This window comes from Pristiophorus japonicus, chromosome X (assembly GCF_044704955.1).
Source record: "Pristiophorus japonicus isolate sPriJap1 chromosome X, sPriJap1.hap1, whole genome shotgun sequence".
NCBI lineage: Eukaryota > Metazoa > Chordata > Chondrichthyes > Pristiophoridae > Pristiophorus > Pristiophorus japonicus.
The window spans coordinates 32,605,642-32,627,158 of NC_092010.1; the positions used below are offsets into that span (position 1 = coordinate 32,605,642).

Genomic DNA, 21,517 nt, shown 5'->3' on the forward strand with positions numbered 1-21,517 from the left:
GGAATCAAGGAATATGGGGATCGGGTGGGGAAAGTAGAGTTGAGGTAGGAGATCAGCCATGCTCTTATTGAATGGTGGAGCAGGCTTGAGGGGCCGAATGGCCGACTCCTGCTTCTGTTATGTTCTTATGCTGTCGGCCAATGTCCGCACAAGCACACATTCCGGCAGCGATCAGGAGCAGGAACTCGCTGTCACTGGCAGAAGCCTGGAAACAGATTATCTCTTCATCCTTTGAGCCAGAGAATGAGTTGGGCAGAGGCAGATAATCCAAAATATTCTGGAGCGGCGAGGAGAAAAATGAATTAAAAATCTAAAAAATAACTTTAATAGCATATTGCTCTAGCCATTATCTTCTAACTGATTGTTTGCACTGCACCATTGGTTGTGGTTCTAGCCAGTCATGCATATCGGAAAGAAATAACATAAGCTGAAGAACAGGGCCTGTTAACCCTTTTTGTTTAATTGCAGTGACTGACTCTAACAATGAGGTCTACACCCGCTTTATGAAGTCACACAGATGCTATGATCTTGTTCCCACCAGCTCCAAACTTGTGGTATTTGACACGTCTCTACAGGTAATGTAGGGGTGTGGAGTTGAAGTTTTACTTGTGCCGAGCCATTGCAGCTATTCCTACTCGATGGAGCCTGTGCACATACATCACTCTCTACCCCAGAGTGCCGATATATTGAAAAAAGAAAGACTTCCATTTATACAGTGCCTTATCACATTCTCTGAAGTATTCCAAGCACTTCACATACAATTAATTACTTTGAAGTAGGCAACAGTAGACAGAACATAATATAAGAATTAGGTGCGTACAGGGCCACTTGCTAAATTTGTTAAAATAGGGCAATGATCACAAGACACAAGAACAAAAGAATTAGGGGCAGGAGTAGGCCATTCGGCCCCTCGAGCCTGCTCCGCCATTTAATAAGATCATGGCTGATCTTCAACCTCAACTCCACTTTCCCGCCCGATCCCCATATCCGTCGGTTCTCCAAGAGTCCAAAAATCTATCGATCCTTGAATATACTCAACGACTGAGCATCCACAGTCCTCTGGGGCAGAGAATTCCAAAGATTCACCACCCTTTTAAGTAAAGAAATTCCTTCCGATCTCGGTCTTAAATGGCTGACCCCTTATCCTGAGACTGTGCCCCCGGTTCTAGACTTCCCAGCCAGGGGAAACAACCTCTCAGCACCTACCCTGTCAATCTCCCACAGAATCTTGCATGTTTCAATGACATCACGTCTCAGAATGAGAGGTGATCTCATTGAAACATATAAGATTCCACAAACAGCACTAAGATGAATGACCAGTTCATCTGTTTCTGATGGTGTTGGTTGAGCAGGATAGCAAGGGAACTCCCTGCTCTTTGAATAGTGCCTTAGGAGCCGTAGCACCCACCTGGATGAATGGACCAGGCAGGCAAAGCCTGTTGTGCAGAAGACAGGACCCCAATAATGCTGCACACTCACAGTACAGGTTGGACCTCTCTGGTCCGGTGCCGGAACAGAGAATTTTCCGAACCACGGGAGATCACGCTTACCGGTACCTTTCGACAGCACCCGGGCTCCTGTGTGTGTGCGCGTGTGCGTGCAGGCAGCCTGTGGGCGGCTCCCTCAGCACCCGCACACGCACTCACTCACTCACTGACTGACAGCCACTCCAGCCAATCGTCGAACACACTCGCTGACTGACGGCCGCTTCGGCCTATCACCGAACACACTGACTGACAGCCGCTCCAGCCAATCAAAACTTTTTTTTTAATGAACCCTCCTCTCCCTCAAGCCCAACTAATGCCGTACCACGGATGTTTCCGGACCAGAGAGGTCTAACCTGTACTGCACTGGAGCATCGGCCTAAATTAGAGGTGTCCAAACGTTTGCGAGCCACATAGGTGCATAACATGGTGTTTTTGGGCCACGTACAAAGTTTAAATCAATATTCTGATGAGTATTCATTTGCATCAAGTTGCTGATGCTAATAGATCTTGGCCGGATTGCCAGAGATTGGGAGCAGCCTGTGGCCTGCTGGTTGCAGATTGGATGCTCCAAGCCCAAGTTATGCACTCAGGTCCTAGAGTGGGGCTTGAACCTACAACCTTTTGACTGAAAGATGAGAATGCTGTCGACTGAGCCAAGCTGACAGGATATTGGATTCTGTGTCACTTATTATTTAAAGCCCAGAATTTCCAGCAAAACATCCAAACTGCCGAGTGTACTTGGTGCATCAGTAGCTGTCACACAAGTAAATAAGTAGGCTGAAGGATCATTTACCCTGGGTGGTTACAAGCATCCCTTCAAGTCAGACTCGAAGTAGGCAAGGGCGGCGGGGTGCGGGTAGCAAGTTGACTGCCACTCAGCTGGTGAAATGGTTCAGGGAGATCTGAAGGGGATAAAATCGCATGCAATAAAATCACACAGGATTACATATAATATACGGCACAGAAACCGGCTATTCGGCCCAACCAGTCCATGCCGGCGTTTATGCTCCACTTGAGCCTCCTCCTGTCTTTCCTCATCTAAATCTATCAGTACAACCCTCTATTCCCTTCTCCCTTGTGTGTTTATCTCGCATGTGATTAGAAGTGTGTTGGGGAGAGGTTTAATAACACAAACCTTGCAGCCACACCCCAATTTTCCCCCTTTACAGATTTTTGAACGATAAGGGAGTCTAGGGTTATGGGGAGTGGGCAGGGAAGTGGAGTTGAGGCCAAGATCAGATCAGCCATGATCTCATTGAATGGTGGGAGCAGGCTCGATGGGCCAAATGGCCTACTCCTGCTCCTAATTTCTTATGTTATGGTATCACCTGAGTTTGCTACTTACCTTCTGCCCAAAATATATACAGCAAGTAAAATTGGAGTTTAAGGCAGTTGAAAAGTTTGACAGTAATTGGCCTTTTGGTCTGAAGCAGGCTCAAATGTTCATTGTTAATATTTGTCCAAAAAAAATCAGCTAATCGCCCTTTTGAACTTAATCTCTGTTCAGAGTTGGCAATGTTGCTGTGACATCCTTTTTAACTGGCCAAGTGTCTAAGTTGGTGGAATGTTCACGTGAACTTACGCAGGAATATGAAGGAAATAATTGGATCTCATCCAACTGGATTAGCTGTTCTCCTTGTCCTGGATCATATTAACTATCGGAATAATCATTTAAATGACTTGACATTTCCGAGTTCCTTTCTGAATAGTTCTCAATTTCTGAGGCCGGTGGACTCTTGCTTGGGTACGTTCCGCGGACATTAGCAGCCCTCCTGTACATTGTCCAAATGGCCCTTCCCTTTTATATGTGAACCTAGATAGTGAGCATTGGCATGCTATTCGACTGGGGGGGGGGGTTCACTGCATCGCATTGCAGTCAAGCCTGATCCTGATCTTTCCCAACGTGTACGCAGATGCACTTTAAGCAAGGGTCCCTGGTTAGCAATCAGGAGTAGGAGCCTTGCATGGCTTTTCTGGGGATGTTGCGTCCCGTTGAGTACTTGCGTTGTTCCCCCTGCTGAACTCAGCTAACTCTGTACAGACACGGTATCAAATCCGGGACCTCCTTGGTCTACACGACTCGAAAGCACCAAGAAGAGCCCAAATCACATTTTTAAACGCGTGACGTATTCCAGCCTATTTTTATTTGACTCCTGGAATGCAAATGTCAGGATTGTATATAACTTGCAGATTAGATGTACATTGCAGAAGAGGGCACTTTTACTGCATTGTACAGGGCTCCCGATTCACAGTGGTCAATCGAGAAAGATGTAGACATTCTTCACGTATGAGCCCCAACTAAAAGTGTTGGTAGGCCATTCAGCCATTGAAGGCAATGCCACTAAGCCCAATCTTGCTCTCGCCTGACATTTGAATAAGAACACTTTTCAGGAGCAGTCACCTTTTGTGTGGCTGAAGACTGCACCTAGTGGCACATTTACCCACAAGGTCATGGGTGAAGATTATAATTTGGCCCGTAAATGAGGAAGATTGATGCTGGAAATGACTAGTTTTCCAACTTTTTGAGTTCAATGCTCACATTAAACCTTCAAATGAGGGTTTGGGTTAGATGCAGAATAGAGCTCCCTCTACACCAACAATTTGCTTTAACCCCAACATCCAGTGTTGGAGGTCTTTTTGAGTAAAACTAACTATTAAGGGAAACTTTGCACAACATTACTTGGTGCAAATTGCACTTGCTTGTACTTCTGCCTGAGGAGTTTCTAGAATTACTTTCTGGGTCACACACCCAAAATAGATACCTATGCCATCTATTAAATTTCTAATCGGGCTACTCATTGCCCCATCTTGGGGCAATAAGACCCACAGCTCTGCGCACTTACAACCGAGTTAAGATTGTCCAAACGTCAGTCACTTCCGGCTGTCGGGTAGATCGAGATTAGCAGTCGAGGCTGGATTAAAATCCAGATCCCATTGGAAAGAATTGGATCCTCCATGCCTATGCCACAGAACTGTAATCTTCGTAGGTGTCTGAATCTGAGGTCCTTGCTTTCTTTTTGTTCCCCTTCAGGTGAAGAAGGCTTTCTTTGCTCTGGTTTCAAATGGAGTCCGTGCAGCTCCACTCTGGGACAGCAAAACACAGAGCTTTGTGGGTGAGTCTCATTGCTGCGAACGTATGTTTTTTAACGCAATTCTCCACAAGCGGCACTGTGGAAATAATTCAAAATGGAACTGTATCAATACAATAGCAACCAACTGTTACAAATAACGGATTAAGTGGTAATTGCAGTTATGGTTTGAAGTTGATGGGTCTCTCAATCACGACAGACCCTGGCCTATACCTGCTGGATTGGCCTACTGGCGAATGATCCCCATCTGCATCATGCAAACTAGCATGACCGACACTGCTGGCTGCAAGGCGAATTATCCTCCGGTTATGACACAGCGCTTCCCTCCCAGGGGCGGATTAACCATGGGGTGGATGGGGCTGCAACCCCAGGCCCACCAAATAAATGTAGGAAAAAATATATAAGGTCTCCCAAATAGGCTGAATAGAATAGACAATAAGAGAGAAAAAACAAGACCGAGGAAAATAGATTCACTTGTTTATACCGATATACAGAAGTACCTATATACACTAATGTATCTGTACACTAATGTACATATATACAGAAGTACCTATATCCACTAATGTACCTACATACAGAAGCACCTATATAGACTAATGTACCGATATACAGAACAGAATATGTACTTGTCTGTTTTATTTCACATGTTGAGAGAAATTTGCATATATGTATAGGAATCTAGTATTGCAATGTTACCAGAACCAGAATATATACCTACTTGATACAGAATGTATGCTTTCATTGTTGAATATGCTGGCCTCTGTTTTCATACTCAGAACCAGAATCATATACGTAATGTAATGAACATGAACAAACATAACTATCGGCCCAATTGGATCAGTTTGCCCCAGGCCCTTAATCCGGCCCTGCTCCCTCCCCATGGGGGGGGGGGGGGTGAAACATCTGAGGGATAGATGCCAGTCAGAAGTGATAATGTAGTACTCCGCCTGGAACTCGAGAGTCTGTTGCCCTTTTTTTGGCAGCTCGCATGAATTGGGCACCCAACATACACGCCCATGCTGCCTTCAAAGGTCAGAACCGGGCTGCAAACTAACAATGGTCCCCCCTCCGGCCTGAGCCTCATAAAGGGACCTTTGATATCAGTCAAATCGCAAGGTTCATCCATTTATACTGGACCCCACCCTGCAGTTCCAAACGTGCACACAATCATACCAACAACCCTAAACATACTAATGTTTTTGCCTCTATGAATCTTGTGACAAAAGTATACAGTAACTGCAGAAAATACACATTCTCAAAGAAAAACGTGGTGATGTTTTGTACATTGTACATAAATTGTACATTACGTATATGATTCTGGTTCTGAGTATGAAAACAGAGGCCAGCATATTCAACAATGAAAGCATACATTCTGTATCAAGTAGGTATATATTCTGGTTCTGGTAACATTGCAATACTAGATTCCTGTACTTATATGCAAATTTCTCTCAATAACATGTGAAATAAAACAGGCACGTACATATTCTGTTCTGTATACATAAACACCAGCATGGCCCCTTTGGATGAATGGCCAGTTTCTGTGCTGTGAATTCTATGTATATAATACCCATGATAATGTTGGTTTGCTCTGTAAACTGTCTCTACTTATGGATAGAAAATTATGTCTAAATTTAAAGTGTCTTTATTAAATAATGTCGCATGACGTAGGACCTCACAGTATGATTGGAGACTTTTGACAAATTACAGAAACATTTACTGTTGTATATTTTTGCTGTGTTGCACATTCGTGGTTTAAAAAGTTATTAAATTATTGCGATAAACTAATCAAATTGAGCAAAATTAGGAGAAACTCACGGAATTTGAGTTAGAAATTGATGAGAAAAAAGACGCATTTTACTAAACAAGTTAAGTGTTTATATTGGGTGGGGGGAAATAATTTTGCACAATAATTTCAAGGACAGCCAACAAAGTTAAGACGGGTCAGAGTAAGACACCATGGACTTGGATTGAAGTCAGTGGCTCCGTGATTGCATTCCTGGATGCTAATGTCACTTTTCCCACCCAGCAGCACCTTGCCAGATGTGGCAACCCTTGACCTGCTGTTGGCACAGCGTGCACTGAGCGTTGTGTTTGAGCTGCAGCGTTTCTGGCTTGTGCTTTGCCAGGAAGTGACTCACTGGCAGATTCAGTAACCGGGGTGTGCTCTGCTAAGCTTTTGTTTTTCCCTCCCAGATGGTTCAGCAAGTAGGTCAGGGGTGCCCAGGGTTTAACTCCGTTTGCTGGGCTAGCTGGTCTCCTGCATTCCAGCTGCACAGTCCGTACTTTGAAACATAAAAACATAGCAAATAGGTGCAGGAGTCGGCTCTTCAGCCCTTCGAGCCTGCACCACCATTCAATATGATCATGGCTCCATACCCCTTGATCCCTTTAGCCGTAAGAGCCACATCTAACCCCCTTTTGAATATATCTAACAAACTGGCCACAACAACTTTCTGTGGTCGAGAATTCCACAGGTTCACAATTCTCTGAGTGAAGAAGTTTCTCCTCATCTCGGTCCTAAATGGCTTACCCCTTATCCTTAGACTGTGACCCCTGGTTCTGGACTTCCCCAACATCGGGAACATTCTTCCTGCATCTAACCTGTCCAATCCCGTCAGAATTTTATGTTTCGATGAGATCCCCTCTCATTCTTCTAAATTCCAGTGAATATAAGCCTAGTCGATCCAGTCTTTCTTCATAGGTCAGTCCCACCATCCTGGGAATCAGTCTGGTGAACCTTCGCTGCACTCCCTCAATAGCAAGCACGTCCTTCCTCAGATTAGGAGACCAAAACTGCACACAATATTCAAGGTGTGGCCTCACCAAGGTCCTGTACAACTGCAGTAAGACCTCCCTGCTCCTATACTCAAATCCTCTCGCTATGAAGGCCAACATGCCTTCACTTGTTAAAATTGCACCTAAAGCACCACATTCTCTTGCTCGACCTCCTGGCCCTCGCATTGCAGAGTGAGACATGTGACAGGTGGCAGCAGGGGCGGATGGGGCTGCAGCCCCGGGCCCACCAAATAAATAGGTCAGACCAGCTATCGCAGTCTTAACCAGCTCAAGACACGTCACACGGTGAAGAAACACCAGAGTGGATGGGAAAAGCAGAAAGCAAGATCAGGAAAAAAGACAGCAAGATGTAGCTACCTCAAGAAAATTGACTGAGTTTTTCCAGTGCTTTCTAGTTTTTCTAGTATTGCAATGTTACCAGAACCAGAATATATACCTACTTGGTACAGAATACCTGCTTTCATTGTTGAATATACTGGCCTCTGTTTTCATACTCAGAATCAGAATCATATACGTAATGTAATGAACATGAACAAACATAACTATCGGCCCATTTGGATCAGCTTGCCCCAGGCCCTTAATCCGGCCCTGGGTGACAGCCCTGTCCATCCCCATGGACAGATGGGCTGTGGAGAAGTTTTTAAATGCCACTTATCCTGCACGAATGAGAGCAATACTGCCTCTGTTTTCACGCATCATCATCACCGTGTTTTCAATGCCCTTTCCATTGCAAACTTGCAGAAGTCTGAGCTTTCTGCTGTGCACGTACATCCGTGCGTGAAGTGAAGTGTTGCTCACTGCTGGCGCAACGAGTGATGATTGAAGAGAGGCCAAGATAGCCGACTCTTTGCAATCGCTGAACTGTGAATGGTGCCACAGCAGCCTAACATTCTTTATTCAGCATTAAAAGCTTGGTTTTCTTGGCAGGGTTTTGCACTGGCCGATGCTGCCCTGCAACACCACATTTTTCAGGTGACTTCGCTGGCAACGCAGCGATGTGCACTTGCCGGCTTCACACTGCACTTTGTGTTCCGTCCACACTCGGGAAGATCGCAAAAGTGCAGAATAAAAGCAACAGACCCTGGTGTTCTATAAGAACTGGATTCCTTGCAGGAATGAATGTGTATAAGGTGGTGCAGCTTTGCGTAGCATGGTGCATCATTGGGGACTGAAGACAGGCTGAGGCAGTATGTGCAGTCACTGAATCATCTGGATCATCGTTTATTTATATGTGAATCAATTGAAAAAGGTAAAGGAAACAAACTGGTGTTTGTTCACTCTTGTGTTCACCCACCATGCTGTGCAAGACACTGCATGCACGTTTAACCAGGAACTTGTGTTTTTATAATGCACAGCATGCAATTGAAGGTTACTAATTTTAATAATTAATATGCAATCAATAGAAGAAATCTGTTTTTCCGTTTTGACTGTGGTCTTTTGTTCTGTTGCAGGCATGCTCACAATCACAGATTTCATTAATATTTTACACAGATACTACAAGTCGCCACTGGTACGTCCCGTGTGTGTGTGGTTGTTACCCCGGTTTTCCCCCCTGCTGCCCTTTTTGCTGCGTGGACCATGCTATCGCGTGAGTGGCCTGTACGGGACCTCCTGGTTGATGCCCGCCCACCAATGTTCCCTCTCTCATTTCTTTTTTTGGGAGACTGCATGTGACCTCCAGACCTCTGCACGGCCACACAGCTTAGCGGGAACGTAGGCGCCCAGGCACCTTGGGGGCGGGGGGCGGGAAACATTGGTCTGCAAATGTACTTTTCACCAGGCATCCATCTTTACTGATTAGGTGTAGAAACCCTGACCAATTCCCTCCGCCCCCGCTACACCCCCTTAGCCCTGGGGTGAGGCCACAGCCTAATTGTAGCTGCCCTGTGAGTGGTCTGGCTCAGATCGGGTAACACAGCACAGATTGGCATCTGACCTGGAATAATCTTGTCCATGTTCCTTTGTGTTCAGCATTGGGAGAAACCAAGAGGAGACTGGCCTGCATTAAATGAGCTTCCTATTTGATTGTCAAAGTATATAAGAAATAGAACCTAAGAAACAGGAGCAGGAGTAGGCCATTTGGCCCCTCGAGCCTGCTCCACCATTCAATAAGATCATGGCTGATCTGATCTTGGCCTCAACTCCACTTCCCTGCCCGCTCCCCATAACCCTTGACTCCCTTATCGTTCAAAAATCTGTCTGTCTCCACCTTATGTGGAAAGAAGCCCACGATTTAAGTTGCACTAAGATGAGGGGCGGGTAGTTGCATGGAATAAGTTTTGGGAGGGATGACCAATCTGATGGGGGAAGAACAACAGTTTGCCAATTGATTTCTGGCGATTGCGGCTAATTTCAATGTTTTTTTTTCCTCCCTCCACTCAGGTTCAGATCTACGAACTGGAGGAACACAAAATCGAAACGTGGCGAGGTAAAAGATCATCATGGGGATGAGGCTTGACTCGTAGAATTTGGAAGTTGTGGCGGGTGGGGGTGAGTTATAATATGGAGGTCATAGGGTCAGGGAGGAGGTCAAGTCCTGCAAACTGCACATCACGAAGTGGGGCGAAGTTTTGGGGTCCTGTTGTTTGGCCTTGAAGTAAGATTGCAAAATTTACTTAGCCAAAGAGATTTTGCACTTAGTAATAAACATAAACCTCTTTCTTGTTAAGTCCTTTAAAGAGGCTTTTGTTGTTTGCGGTTGGTTGTCCCCTACTTAGAAGATCATTCCACTGCTTCATAATTTGCTGATCCTTGATTTAGGTCTATAGTTATTGAAGGGTATATTTAAAGAATAAACAGCCCGCAAAATTAAACAGTTTAAGCTGTTTTTAATGTACACAAACATAAAACTGAAAACTACAGTATGTTCCATCAGAATTCAGATTTATATGTATATATTTATATATAAAGGGGCTATTGATGACAAGACTGTACTTTGTGTGTGGCCTTGCATTATCAACCATTAATCTAGGTATTGTAAGCATTTTTGGATTTCTCTACTCCTCCCCACTAATTTAGTAGCACAATTACTATTTCCTTGAGTTGCAGAATTTAGTACAGTAAATACCCCTTTAAAGAACATGTTATTTTGAACTGCTGATTCCTACTTGCGCGTACATTGGAATTAGGAGTGCATTTGCTCTTTCCCCAGCCCCCTCGAGCGGGGAAGGGAAAACTCACTGCTGAACAACAAGGATTACACTAAAAAAGAAAGACAGACTTTCAAAAGCGCCTTTCACCACCTCTGGATGTCCCAAAGCGCTTTACAGCCAATGAAGTACTTTTTGAAATATAATTACTGTTGTAATGTAGGAAACACGGCAGCCATTTTGCGCACAGTAAGCTCCCACAAACAGCAATGTGATAATGACCAGATGATCTGTTTTTGTTATGTTGATTGAGGGATAAATATTGACCAGGACACCGGGAATAACTCCCCTGCTCTTCTTCGAAATAGTGCCTTGGGATCCTTTACGTCCACCTGAGAGAGCAGCCGGGGCCTCGGTTTAATGTCTCATCTGAAAGACGGCACCTCCGACAGTGCATCACTCCCTCAGTACTGCACTGGGAGTGTCAGCCTAGATTTTTGTGCACAAGTCCCTGGAGTGGGACTTGAACCCGCAACCTCTGAAGTGAGAGTGCTGCCCACTGAGCCATGGCTGACACGTAATACATAAAAGGGTCTTGGTGGTGAGGTGGGGGAGGGGCATTGCGCTCCAATGGCTCAGTGGGTAAAGGTACTTTACAAACTGGTCCCAGATTCCAGCCCTGGTCTCGACTGAGTTAGCCGATCTCAGCCAGGCAGAGGTGCAGCATACAGTTGGCTTTGATATCCAGGTAGCGAGTACAATAATTGGTATCCCCAGTGTCAGTGCTGGAAAGTGTTTGTGGTGCTGAGTACAGTGTAATTCATTCTTTGATTTGAGAAATGCAAGTTATTATGATTGAACAATTGATTTATTTTGAGAGAGACCGAGTTGATGTTTCGAGTCAATGACTCTTCTTGAAGGAACGTCGCCGACCTGAAACGTTAACTCTCGTTCTCTCTCCACAGATGCTGCCTGACCGGCTGAGTATCTCCAGCATTTTCTGTTTTAATTTCCGATTTCCAGCATCCCCAGTATTTTGCCTTTTGAGCTCGGGTAGATTCAGTGAAATCCTTGTCGGTTATATTTTAATTATGCTTTATTTGCCTGGAAATATTCATGCAACGATATGATCACTGTCCCAATAAATGGTCTAGCTGTCTGAAATTTATTATAAAAGTCGCTCCCATTTATTGCAGTGTAATCTTATCTCCTGTGATTTGTTCAGTATTGCCACTCATTGATCGATTGTTTGTCCCTATCTTCTGTCTTATCAGAGGTTTACTTACAAGATTCGTTTAAACCATTGGTGAGCATCTCCCCAAATGCCAGGTAACTAAATATCTTAATCTTATGCAGCCGTGTGTGTGTATAATTTGATATCTCCAAGCTAATACCATCATTTGCTCATTTTTCTGAGGGATCTGTTTTTTATTTGGCAGAGTGCTCTGAATTGTAAATGAATTGTTCTCGTGCAAGAGGTGTGCTTTATGGCCTCTTGAAAATAATTCAAGTGGCAGTATTTTCATACACTGGTCAGCAGAAAATGTTGTCAGAATAATATTGCTTTGGAGTCAGGGAACAAAATGTTTCATGTCTCTTATGATTCTCTGTTGAATGAAATTAGGAATGTACAGAGCTGAACAGTTTTTCACATTCAAAATGTGCCATTATTCTTGTCTTTCACGCCCATGAAGAAGTCAAACTTATGGGGGGGTAGGTAGATTAAAATGAAGCTGAAGGCCTAGGGTGAGGCTGCCACAGGTAGCCAGGGAAGGGAACCAACACGGACTATGCTAATGGCTGTAAACAGGGAGACAACAACCATGGGAGATGAAGGCAGGGACAGGAGATTGATGTGTGAGCCTAGAGACCGGAGAGGAGGCTGCTGGAGGTTGGGGAAGGAGTACACTGGGGTTGGGAGAGGGGAAGGAGACTGAGAAGCTGGGGGGTGGAAGTGGCTAGTTGGCTACAGACAGGGATGGGAGGAGGCTGGGGGAGAGGGAATGGGAGGAGGCTGGGGGAGGGGTGGGGGGATTGCGAAGGGTGGGGGGAGGGGAGCGTTGGGAAGCGGGGGGAGGGGAGCGTTGGGAAAGCGGGGGGGGCGTTGGGAAGGCGGGGGGAGGGGGATTGGGACAGAGGGGGGAGGGGGCGTTGGGAAGGTGGGGGGAGGGGGATTAGGACAGAGGGGTGAGGGGGATTAGGAAGGCGGGGGGAGGGGAGCGTTGGGAAGGCGGGGGGAGGGGGATTAGGACAGAGGGGGAGGGGGATTGGGAGGGGTGGGAGAGGAGGGTGGGGGGGAGGGGGGAGGGGTGTTGGGAGGAGGGTGGGGGGGAGAGGTGTTGGGAGGGGGGTGTTGGGGGATTGGGGGGGGGGGTGTTGGGGGGAGGGGTATTGGGGGAGGGGATTGGGGGGGGTGTTGGGGGGAGGGGTATTGGGGGGGGTGTTGGGGGGAGGGGTATTGGGGGAGGGTGTTGGGGGAGGGGTATGGGGGGAGGGGTATTGAGGGAGGGTGTTGGGGGAGGGGTATGGGGGGAGGGGTATTGAGGGAGGGTGTTGGGGGGGATGGGGGGTGAGATTGGGGGGATTTGGGGGGGGGGATGGGGGGGGATGGGGATATGGATGGGGGGGGTTGGGGGGAGGGGGATTGGGATTGGGGGGGGTGTTGGGGGGAGGGGGGATTGGGGGGATTGGGGGGGGTGTTGGGGGGAAGGGGGGATTGGGGGGGGTGTTGGGGGGGGGGGGGGAGTGTTGGGGAGAAACATAGAAACATAGAAAATAGGTGCAGGAGCAGGCCATTCAGCCCTTCTAGCCTGCACCGCCATTCAACGAGTTCATGGCTGAACATGAAACTTCAGTACCCACTTCCTGCTTTCACGCCATACCCCTTGATCCCCCGAGTAGTAAGGACTTCATCTAACTCCCTTTTGAATATATTTAGTGAATTGGCCTCAACTACTTCCTGTGGTAGAGAATTCCACAGGTTCACCACTCTCTGGGTGAAGAAGTTTCTCCTTATCTCGGTCCTAAATGGCTTACCCCTTATCCTCAGACTGTGACCCCTGGTTCTGGACTTCCCCAACATTGGGAACATTCTTCCTGCATCCAACCTGTCCAAACCCGTCAGAATTTTAAACGTTTCTATGAGGTCCCCTCTCACTCTTCTGAACTCCAGTGAATACAAGCCCAGTTGATCCAGTCTTTCTTGATAGGTCAGTCCCACCATCCCGGGAATCAGTCTGGTGAATCTTCGCTGCACTCCCTCAATAGCAAGTATGTCCTTCTTCAGGTTAGGAGACCAAAACTGTACACAATACTCCAGGTGTGGCCTCACCAAGGCCCTGTACAACTGTAGCAACACCTCCCTGCCCCTGTACTCAAATCCCCTCGCTATGAAGGCCAACATGCCATTTGCTTTCTTAACCGCCTGCTGTACCTGCATGCCAACCTTCAATGACTGATGTACCATGACACCCAGGTCTCGTTGCACCTTCCCTTTTCCTAATCTGTCACCATTCAGATAATAGTCTGTCTCTCTGTTTTTACCACCAAAGTGGATAACCTCACATTTATCCACATTATACTTCATCTGCCACGCATTTGCCCACTCACCTAACCTATCCAAGTCACTCTGCAGCCTCATAGCATCCTCCTCGCAGCTCACACTGCCACCCAACTTAGTGTCATCCGCAAATTTGGAGATACTACATTTAATCCCCTCGTCTAAATCATTAATGTACAATGTAAACAGCTGGGGCCCCAGCACAGAACCCTGCGGTACCCCACTAGTCACTGCCTGCCATTCCGAAAAGTACCCATTTACTCCTACTCTTTGCTTCCTGTCTGACAACCAGTTCTCAATCCACGTCAGCACACTACCCCCAATCCCATGTGCTTTAACTTTAACTTTGGGGGGGAGGGATGGGGAGGGGGGTTTGGGGTGGGAGGGTGGGGAGGGGGGTTTGGGGAGGAGGGAGGCGATGGGGGGGAAGGGGGTTTGGGGGGGGAGGGAGGGGATGGGGGGAAGGGGGTTTGGGGGGGAGGGGGTGTTGGGGGGAGGGAGGGGTGTTGGGGATTGGGGGGAGGGGGATTTTGGGGGTGTTGGGGGGAAGGGGGGGAGTGTTGGGGGGAGGGGGGTTTTGGGGGGGAGGGAGTGTTGGGTTTGGGGGGGGGAGTGTTGGGGGGGAGGGGGGGTTGGGAGGGGGGTTTGGGGGGGGAGTGTTGGGGGGGAGGGGGTTTTGGGGGGGGAGTGTTGGGGGGGAGGGGGGTTTGGGGGGGAGGGGGGTTTGGGGGGGAGGGGGGTTTGGGGGGGAGGGATGGGGAGGGGGGTTTGGGGGGGAGGGAGGGGATGGGGGGGAAGGGGGTTTGGGGGGGGAGGGAGGGGATGGGGGGAAGGGGGTTTGGGGGGGAGGGAGGGGATGGGGGAAGGGGGATTTGGGGGGGAGGGAGGGGAAGGGGGTTTGGGGGGGAGGGAGGCGATGGGGGGGGGAGGGGGGTTTTGGGGGGGAGAGTGTGTTGGGGGGAGGGAGGGGTGTTTGGGGGTGTTGGGGGGAGGGGGATTAGGGGGGATTTGGGGGATTGGGGGGGAGGGGGGTGTTGGGGGGGTTGGGGGGAGGGGTGTTTTTGGGGGGGAGGGGGATTGGGGAGGGTTGGGGGAGAGGGATTGGGGGGGGTGTGGGGGGGGACGGGGGTTGGGGTGGGAGGGGGGTGTTGGGAGGGGGCTGTACGGGAGGAGGCTGGGGAGGAGGGGGAGGGACTATGGCAGCTCTGTTGGAACAGGTGTCGAGAAAGGGGGAAAAAAATTCAAAGCTTGGGGAAAAGTAATGTTTAAAAAAAAAACAAAGAAGGCTTCAGATCCAACAATTGTAATTGTGGATTTATGTATCGGAATGTGATTAACCTGGATGAATGAGCAATATTTTTGGTTTACTAGTCATGCGTTTATTTATTTCTGCGTTCTTGGACACAAACGTCTAATAGAATCGCTAGGTTTTCTCTGGTGATTTTTGCCGCTGCGAGGCAGTTGCAGTAATGGTAAAAAAAACAGGATGTCATGCAATATTATCCACTTCCTCACATCATCATTGGTGGTCCCTCGTACCGAGGATGACTTGCCAAAAAGTGATGAGTTCACAGGTGTTTTAATGATATTCCAGATCCTGAACTACATCCTGAACGGTGGAAGATCCTGTGGGTGGATGTTTTTAACATGAGGTGACCGTTGCACACCAGCCACCACATGGGCTTGACAGAGTGAGGTCTTGGTCCAGTGGCAAGGATTAACCAAGACAACTGGAGACCAGCTCTGCTACATGGACCCAGTGCGCACACATATCGCAGTATAACCATATACCGAGCTGTTTAAAGTACGGAGCAATTCTGTAATGTGTGCTGGTTTGCTTGGTGCTGAACCTGCCCCGTTTCTGTTGCAAGGCAGCTTTAGCGTTGCTGATAGCCTGAGCAGGCACACTGACTCCAGAGTTGCCGCCATGTTTTGGCATCATGCAGTTACTGCAAACTTGTTTGGGGACTGGAGTATTATTATTGAAGCGCTCCTTTTTTTTCTGTCTCTTGTTCTAATTCGAGTTGACAATGTTATGAATCATTGATGGGAAATAGCTTTTGGGGTTTGATACAAGTGTATATTTTAAAAGTTGTAAAGACCATTCCGAGCTTAAGTGCATCCTTGTGTCCTACAGTTAATTATTAAATGAATCCTTGTGTCATACAGTGCCAAGCTGTGCCTCACAACCTTTTCCATCACTGCAGCTTGTATGATGCAGTTACATCGTTGATCAAGAACAAAATTCACCGTCTCCCAGTCGTTGATCCGTTGACCGGGAATACACTCTACATCCTTACGCACAAGCGCATCCTGAAGTTTCTCAAACTCTTTGTAGGTATCTCAGACCAGTGAAACGAGCAAAAGTGAGGTGAATGAAGTCCTTCCACACGAGCTCGTGCGCACTGATTTAAAATAAAACCCATCGGATAAGGCTTTGGCCTGGTTTCTGTTTCTATTTTATCACCCTGTGTCTCTGGAGCGTGAATAAAATTGGAGTTTACACTGAGGTCCAGAGTCACTCTGGTACAGCTTACTCTTCAGTACTACTGAAGTAAAGGTCAGAGATCAAACAGGAACATTTCTATGTTATGTCGTTTTTTTTCTCTCTTTGGCTTTCGATGAAACGATACCTTTTTAAATTTACTTCAGTTAGCTGTGGCTGGGATGGGGAATTATTTTGCCTGTTGCCAAAGGAGCAAAACAATGTACAAAGTTTCCCAGAGAGGTTGCCACGGTGGCCACCTGACCGACCCGGTCTCCTGCAGTGACATCTTTGCTTGCGTTAATTTTTGCAACCTTGCAAGCTCGCATCAAACATTCTGAATGGTTTCTCTGGCAGGCAGGGTCAAATGACTGCAGACAGCCCCTTCACACCTTATCTGGTTAGCGACAATCCGTTCCCTAGCCACTGACTCCATCCCTCGCCCCAACTCCTGTCTGAGGCTGAACCAGACTGTTCGCAACCTTGGTGTCATATTTGACCCTGAAATGAGCTTTCGACCACACATCTGCAACATAACTAAAACCGCCTATTTCCAGCTCCGTAACATCACCCGTCTCCGCCCCTGCCTCAGCTCATCCGCTGCTGAAGCCCACATCCATGTCTTTGTTACTCCAACGCACTCCTGGTTAGTCTCCCACATTCTACTCTACGTAAACTAGAGATGATCCAAAACTCGGCTGTCCTGTGTCCTAACTCGCACCAAGTCCCACTTACCCATCACCCCTGTGCTCGCTGACCTACATTGGCTTCCGGTTAAGCAATGCCTCGATTGCAAAATTCTCATCCTTGTTTTCAAATCCCTCCATGGCCTTGCCCCTCCCTATCTCTGTAATCTCCTCCAGCCCCACTATACCCCCGAGATGTCTGCGCTCCTCCAATTCTGCCCTCCTGATTATAATCGCTCAACCATTGGTGGCCGTGACTTCTGTTGCCTGGGCCCCAAGCTCTGGAACTCCCTGCCTAAACCTCTCCGCCTCTCTACCTCTCTTTCCTCCTTTAAGACACTCCTTAAAACCTACCTCTTTGACCAAGCTTTTGGTGACCTGCCCTAATTTCTACTTATGAGGCATTAGTGTCAAATTTTTAATCTCATAATACTCCTGTGAAGCACCTTGGGACGTTCCACTACGTTAAAGGCGCTATATAGATACAAGTTGTTGTTGATTAATGCCTTATATTTCCAATTATTATGAGGAATCTGTTTGACCTTATGGGGAAACCTACCTTTAGAATCCCAGAAAACTTATATAAGCACTGTGGGATTTTCCTCCGATCTTCAGTTCCATGCTTTGCAGTGCCTAACCCATGAGAGGTGGCAAAGAGGTGGTTATCACTCATGCAACCTTTCGTCAGATGCTCATTCGATTTTTGGGATCTTCAATGTTTTTGGAACAGTTGTGAAGTATTGTACCACTAATTATATGCTGTATATCTTCTTCTGCATAACTATCCTACTTGTAAATAAATTTGACCGTTAGTTTTAGCCTGAACAATTGTAGTTTGACAGTGAGATATTTACTGCGTTTCTAAGCGGACATGTCGTCAGCAACCCACGTAACCTCTTGTGCAAAATTCCACAATTAGAGGGTAATTGTTAGTCCTGTGCCACACAGTTCCATTCATGTTGCCTTTAAGGCTGCAAGATTCAGTTCATAGGAGACATGATCTGCTTATTGAAACTGCTATTTTGCTGTGAACGGAAGTTTCAAATGTTGGGAGAAAGCCCAACGTAAAATAGGTGTATCAATGAGATTGACTTTGGTATGGACCAACATTTGGACTGTATAGACCTTGATTTACTGCTCAGGTTGGTGGGGAACAGGAGTATCAGCACTGAGTGATGCTCCACTAACTACGACCCCAGTCCACCATTTCTCGTCCTCCCCCATTTTACCCTTAGCAAGGATAGTCTGACTCACTGACTTTTCCACAGATGGTGTGGACCTACCAGCCAGGAGGTGGGCTTGAGTGATGGGGAGGGGTCACCAGGCCACCTGGTAACTTGTATTCCTCCATAACTCCAACCGTGTCCAGACAGACCAAATATATTAATGATGTTGGATTTCGGGGATTCTTGACTGCTGGGCAGAGTGGGGGAGAACAACAGACTTATTCTTGAACAAAGGATACAAACGTGAATCCATTTTATGTTACTTTAGAAAAGTATATTTTAGATGCCTCATTCAAAACCATAAGCAATCTTGTGCTTTTCATCAGTACATTGCAACGAGTTGATTTACGAACAATGACGGACAGGTAAAGACCATCTGATTCATCGAGCCTGTCCCACACAATTGCGATACTTTGTGTATCACAACATATACTCTCCACCCCACCCAAAACCCTGTGATCTCCTGGGAGAGGCACAAAAACAAGTTAAAAAACCCCAGGCCAATTTGGCGGGGGGGGAACAATTTGGGAAGTTCCTCTCCGACCCATCTCGGCGATCGAAACTAATCCAGGAGATCACTCTGGCCATTAAATTCCCTGCTTTTTTTTCCCTTAACTTTTCCTCCCCTGCGGACACGCCCTTCAAAGTCCCCCTGCTGCTCTGCACTTCTCCAAGTCCGACCATTTAATGTGTATTCCTTTGCCTTATTAGCCCTCCCCAAATGCATTATCTCACACTTACGAACAATTTTGTGTATTTGATGTTCTAGGAAGAGTTTGCTGTGTTTCTTAAGCTCGTAATATATTTTATTGCAGATTTCAGAGATGCCCAAACCAGATTTCATGTTGAAAACCCTGGAAGAGTTGAACATTGGAACCTACAAGAACATTGCAGTGGTGAACAAAAACACTCCCATTTATGTGGCTTTGGGGATCTTTGTGGAAAAAAGAGTATCTGCATTGCCTGTTGTAGATGAGTCCGGTAAAATGAACTTCTTATTTTTAACCTCCATTGCAAAATGTGTTTTCTCACCATTTCGACACACTTGACTGACCAGTTTCCTATGCACGCACACACCTTCTCAATAATTATCTGTTCGAACACTTCTGCTAATGTAATGACATTTAGTTTCAAGTGTTTTCTTTTGTAAATACTGTATTTATACTGCTCAAATACCAATTTGTGGCATGAAATGCTGGTGAGGATAGTAAAGCATAAAGTTTTGTGTCCGCTGTGGCTCAGTGGGTAGCACTCTCACCCCTGAGTCAGAAGGTTGTGTGTTCACATCCCACTCCAGGGAACTAAGCACGTAAATCCAGGCTGACATTTCAGTGCAGTGCCGAGGGGGTGCTGCACTGTCGGAGGTGCTGTCCTTCGGATGAGACATTAAACCGAGGCCCTGTCTGCTCTCTCAGGTGGGCGTAAAAGATTCCATTTCGAAGAAGAGCAGTGGGGGTTCTCACCGTTGTCCCGGCCAATATTTATCCCTCAATCAACATTACAAAGAAACAGATTATCTGGTCATTATCACATTGCTGTTTGTGGGAGCTTGCTGTGCGCAAATTGGCTGCAGCATTTCCGACATTACAGCAGTAACTACAATCCAACAGTACTTCATTGGTTGTAAAGCTCTTTGGGACGTCCGGTGGTCGTGAAAGGTGATAAAGAAATGCAAGTCTGTCTTTCTACACCACTATGGATAAGTAGTCAAAGATGAAAATAGACTGGAATAGCCCCAATTCATTTGACTGTAATTCACCCAAGTGTCTTTTTATCTACTGCTTTATCAAATCTGGCCTAAATGGACAAATCCTGGGGAGAGTAACTTCACTTGGTCCTTATGGGAAATCTACATAGCACCTTTTGAATTAATTAATGAAGGCAGTCCGAGTTCAGAGAGATTTATTCGCTTGTTTGCAAATGCACAAGTGAGCAGAGAAGCCCAGACACATTCTTGCACTATTCAACTCCAACTTAATTACTGCCAAACACTCATTATTAGTGCCAATGTTCTTCCAGCCTGCTGAGTACCTCCCGTTTTATGCTAATTGTTCCTGTTTTTCCCTGTGTAGGACGCGTGGGGGACATCTACTCCAAGTTTGACGTCATTGTAAGTACCTTGCAGTGACTTGAATAAAAATGGATTCTTTTTATTGCTCTTGGACTATTCGCTAATCAAAACTTTTCACTTTAGAACCTGGCTGCCGAGAAGACGTACAACAACCTGGACATTACTGTCACAAAAGCCCTGCTGCACCGCTCACAGTACTTCGAAGGTGTGCTGAAGTGTTACAAACATGAAACCCTCGAGACAATTATCAACCGACTTGTGGAGGCAGAGGTACAGGAAAAGAGGCTTTACAAGAATGATGAATAGAACCAGTTACTGTTTAAAATTATGGGTCAATTGCATTTCAGCCCCTTTCTAATTTTTTGCTCCCGCCCCCCCCCACCCCCTTAGAAAATGCTAACTCTATCGGGATATAGTTCCAAGTGTCCATTCTTCCCATGGTGATTAGGAATGGGAACCCTGGGTACTTTCTCCCCCCCCCCCCAAAGAAACATAGAAAATCGGTGCAGGATTAGGCCATTTGGCCCTTCAAGCCTGCACCACCATTCAATATGATCATGGCTGACTATGCAACTTTAGTACCCCATTCCTGCTTTCTCTCCATACCCCTTGATCCCTTTAGCCATAAGAGCCACATCTAACTCCCTTTTGAATATATCTAACGAACTGGCCTCGACAACTCTCTGTGGTAGAGAATTCCACAGGTTCACAATTCTCTAGTGAAGAAGTTTCTCCTCATCTCAGTCCTAAATGGCTTACCCCTTATCCTTAGACTGTGACCCCTGGTTCTGGACTTCCCCGACATCGGGAACATCCATCCTGCATCTAACCTGTCCAATCCCGTCAGAATTTTATATGTTTCTATGAGATCCCCTCTCATTCTTCTAAATTCCAGTGAATATAAGCCTAGTCGATCCAGTCTTTCTTCATATGTCAATCCTGCCATCCCGGAAATCAGTCTGGTGAACCTTCGCTGCACTCCTTCAATAGCAAGAATATCCTTCCTTAGATTAGGAGACCAAAACTGAA

The 21,517-nt window shown here is 46.7% G+C and overlaps 1 protein-coding gene across 2 annotated transcripts in view; it reads left to right on the forward strand.

Moving 5' to 3' along the window:
• LOC139240951 (5'-AMP-activated protein kinase subunit gamma-1) overlaps nt 1-21,517 on the forward strand; it is a 77,980-nt gene that overhangs the window by 43,622 nt on the left and 12,841 nt on the right. For both annotated transcript variants that reach the window (XM_070869522.1, XM_070869523.1), the window contains 9 exons: nt 469-575; nt 4,519-4,600; nt 8,824-8,882; nt 9,755-9,800; nt 11,736-11,790; nt 16,228-16,354; nt 19,233-19,398; nt 20,490-20,527; nt 20,612-20,758. In XM_070869522.1, the coding sequence (XP_070725623.1) occupies nt 469-575; nt 4,519-4,600; nt 8,824-8,882; nt 9,755-9,800; nt 11,736-11,790; nt 16,228-16,354; nt 19,233-19,398; nt 20,490-20,527; nt 20,612-20,758 (827 nt within the window). The remainder of the gene's footprint in view (nt 1-468; nt 576-4,518; nt 4,601-8,823; nt 8,883-9,754; nt 9,801-11,735; nt 11,791-16,227; nt 16,355-19,232; nt 19,399-20,489; nt 20,528-20,611; nt 20,759-21,517) is intronic.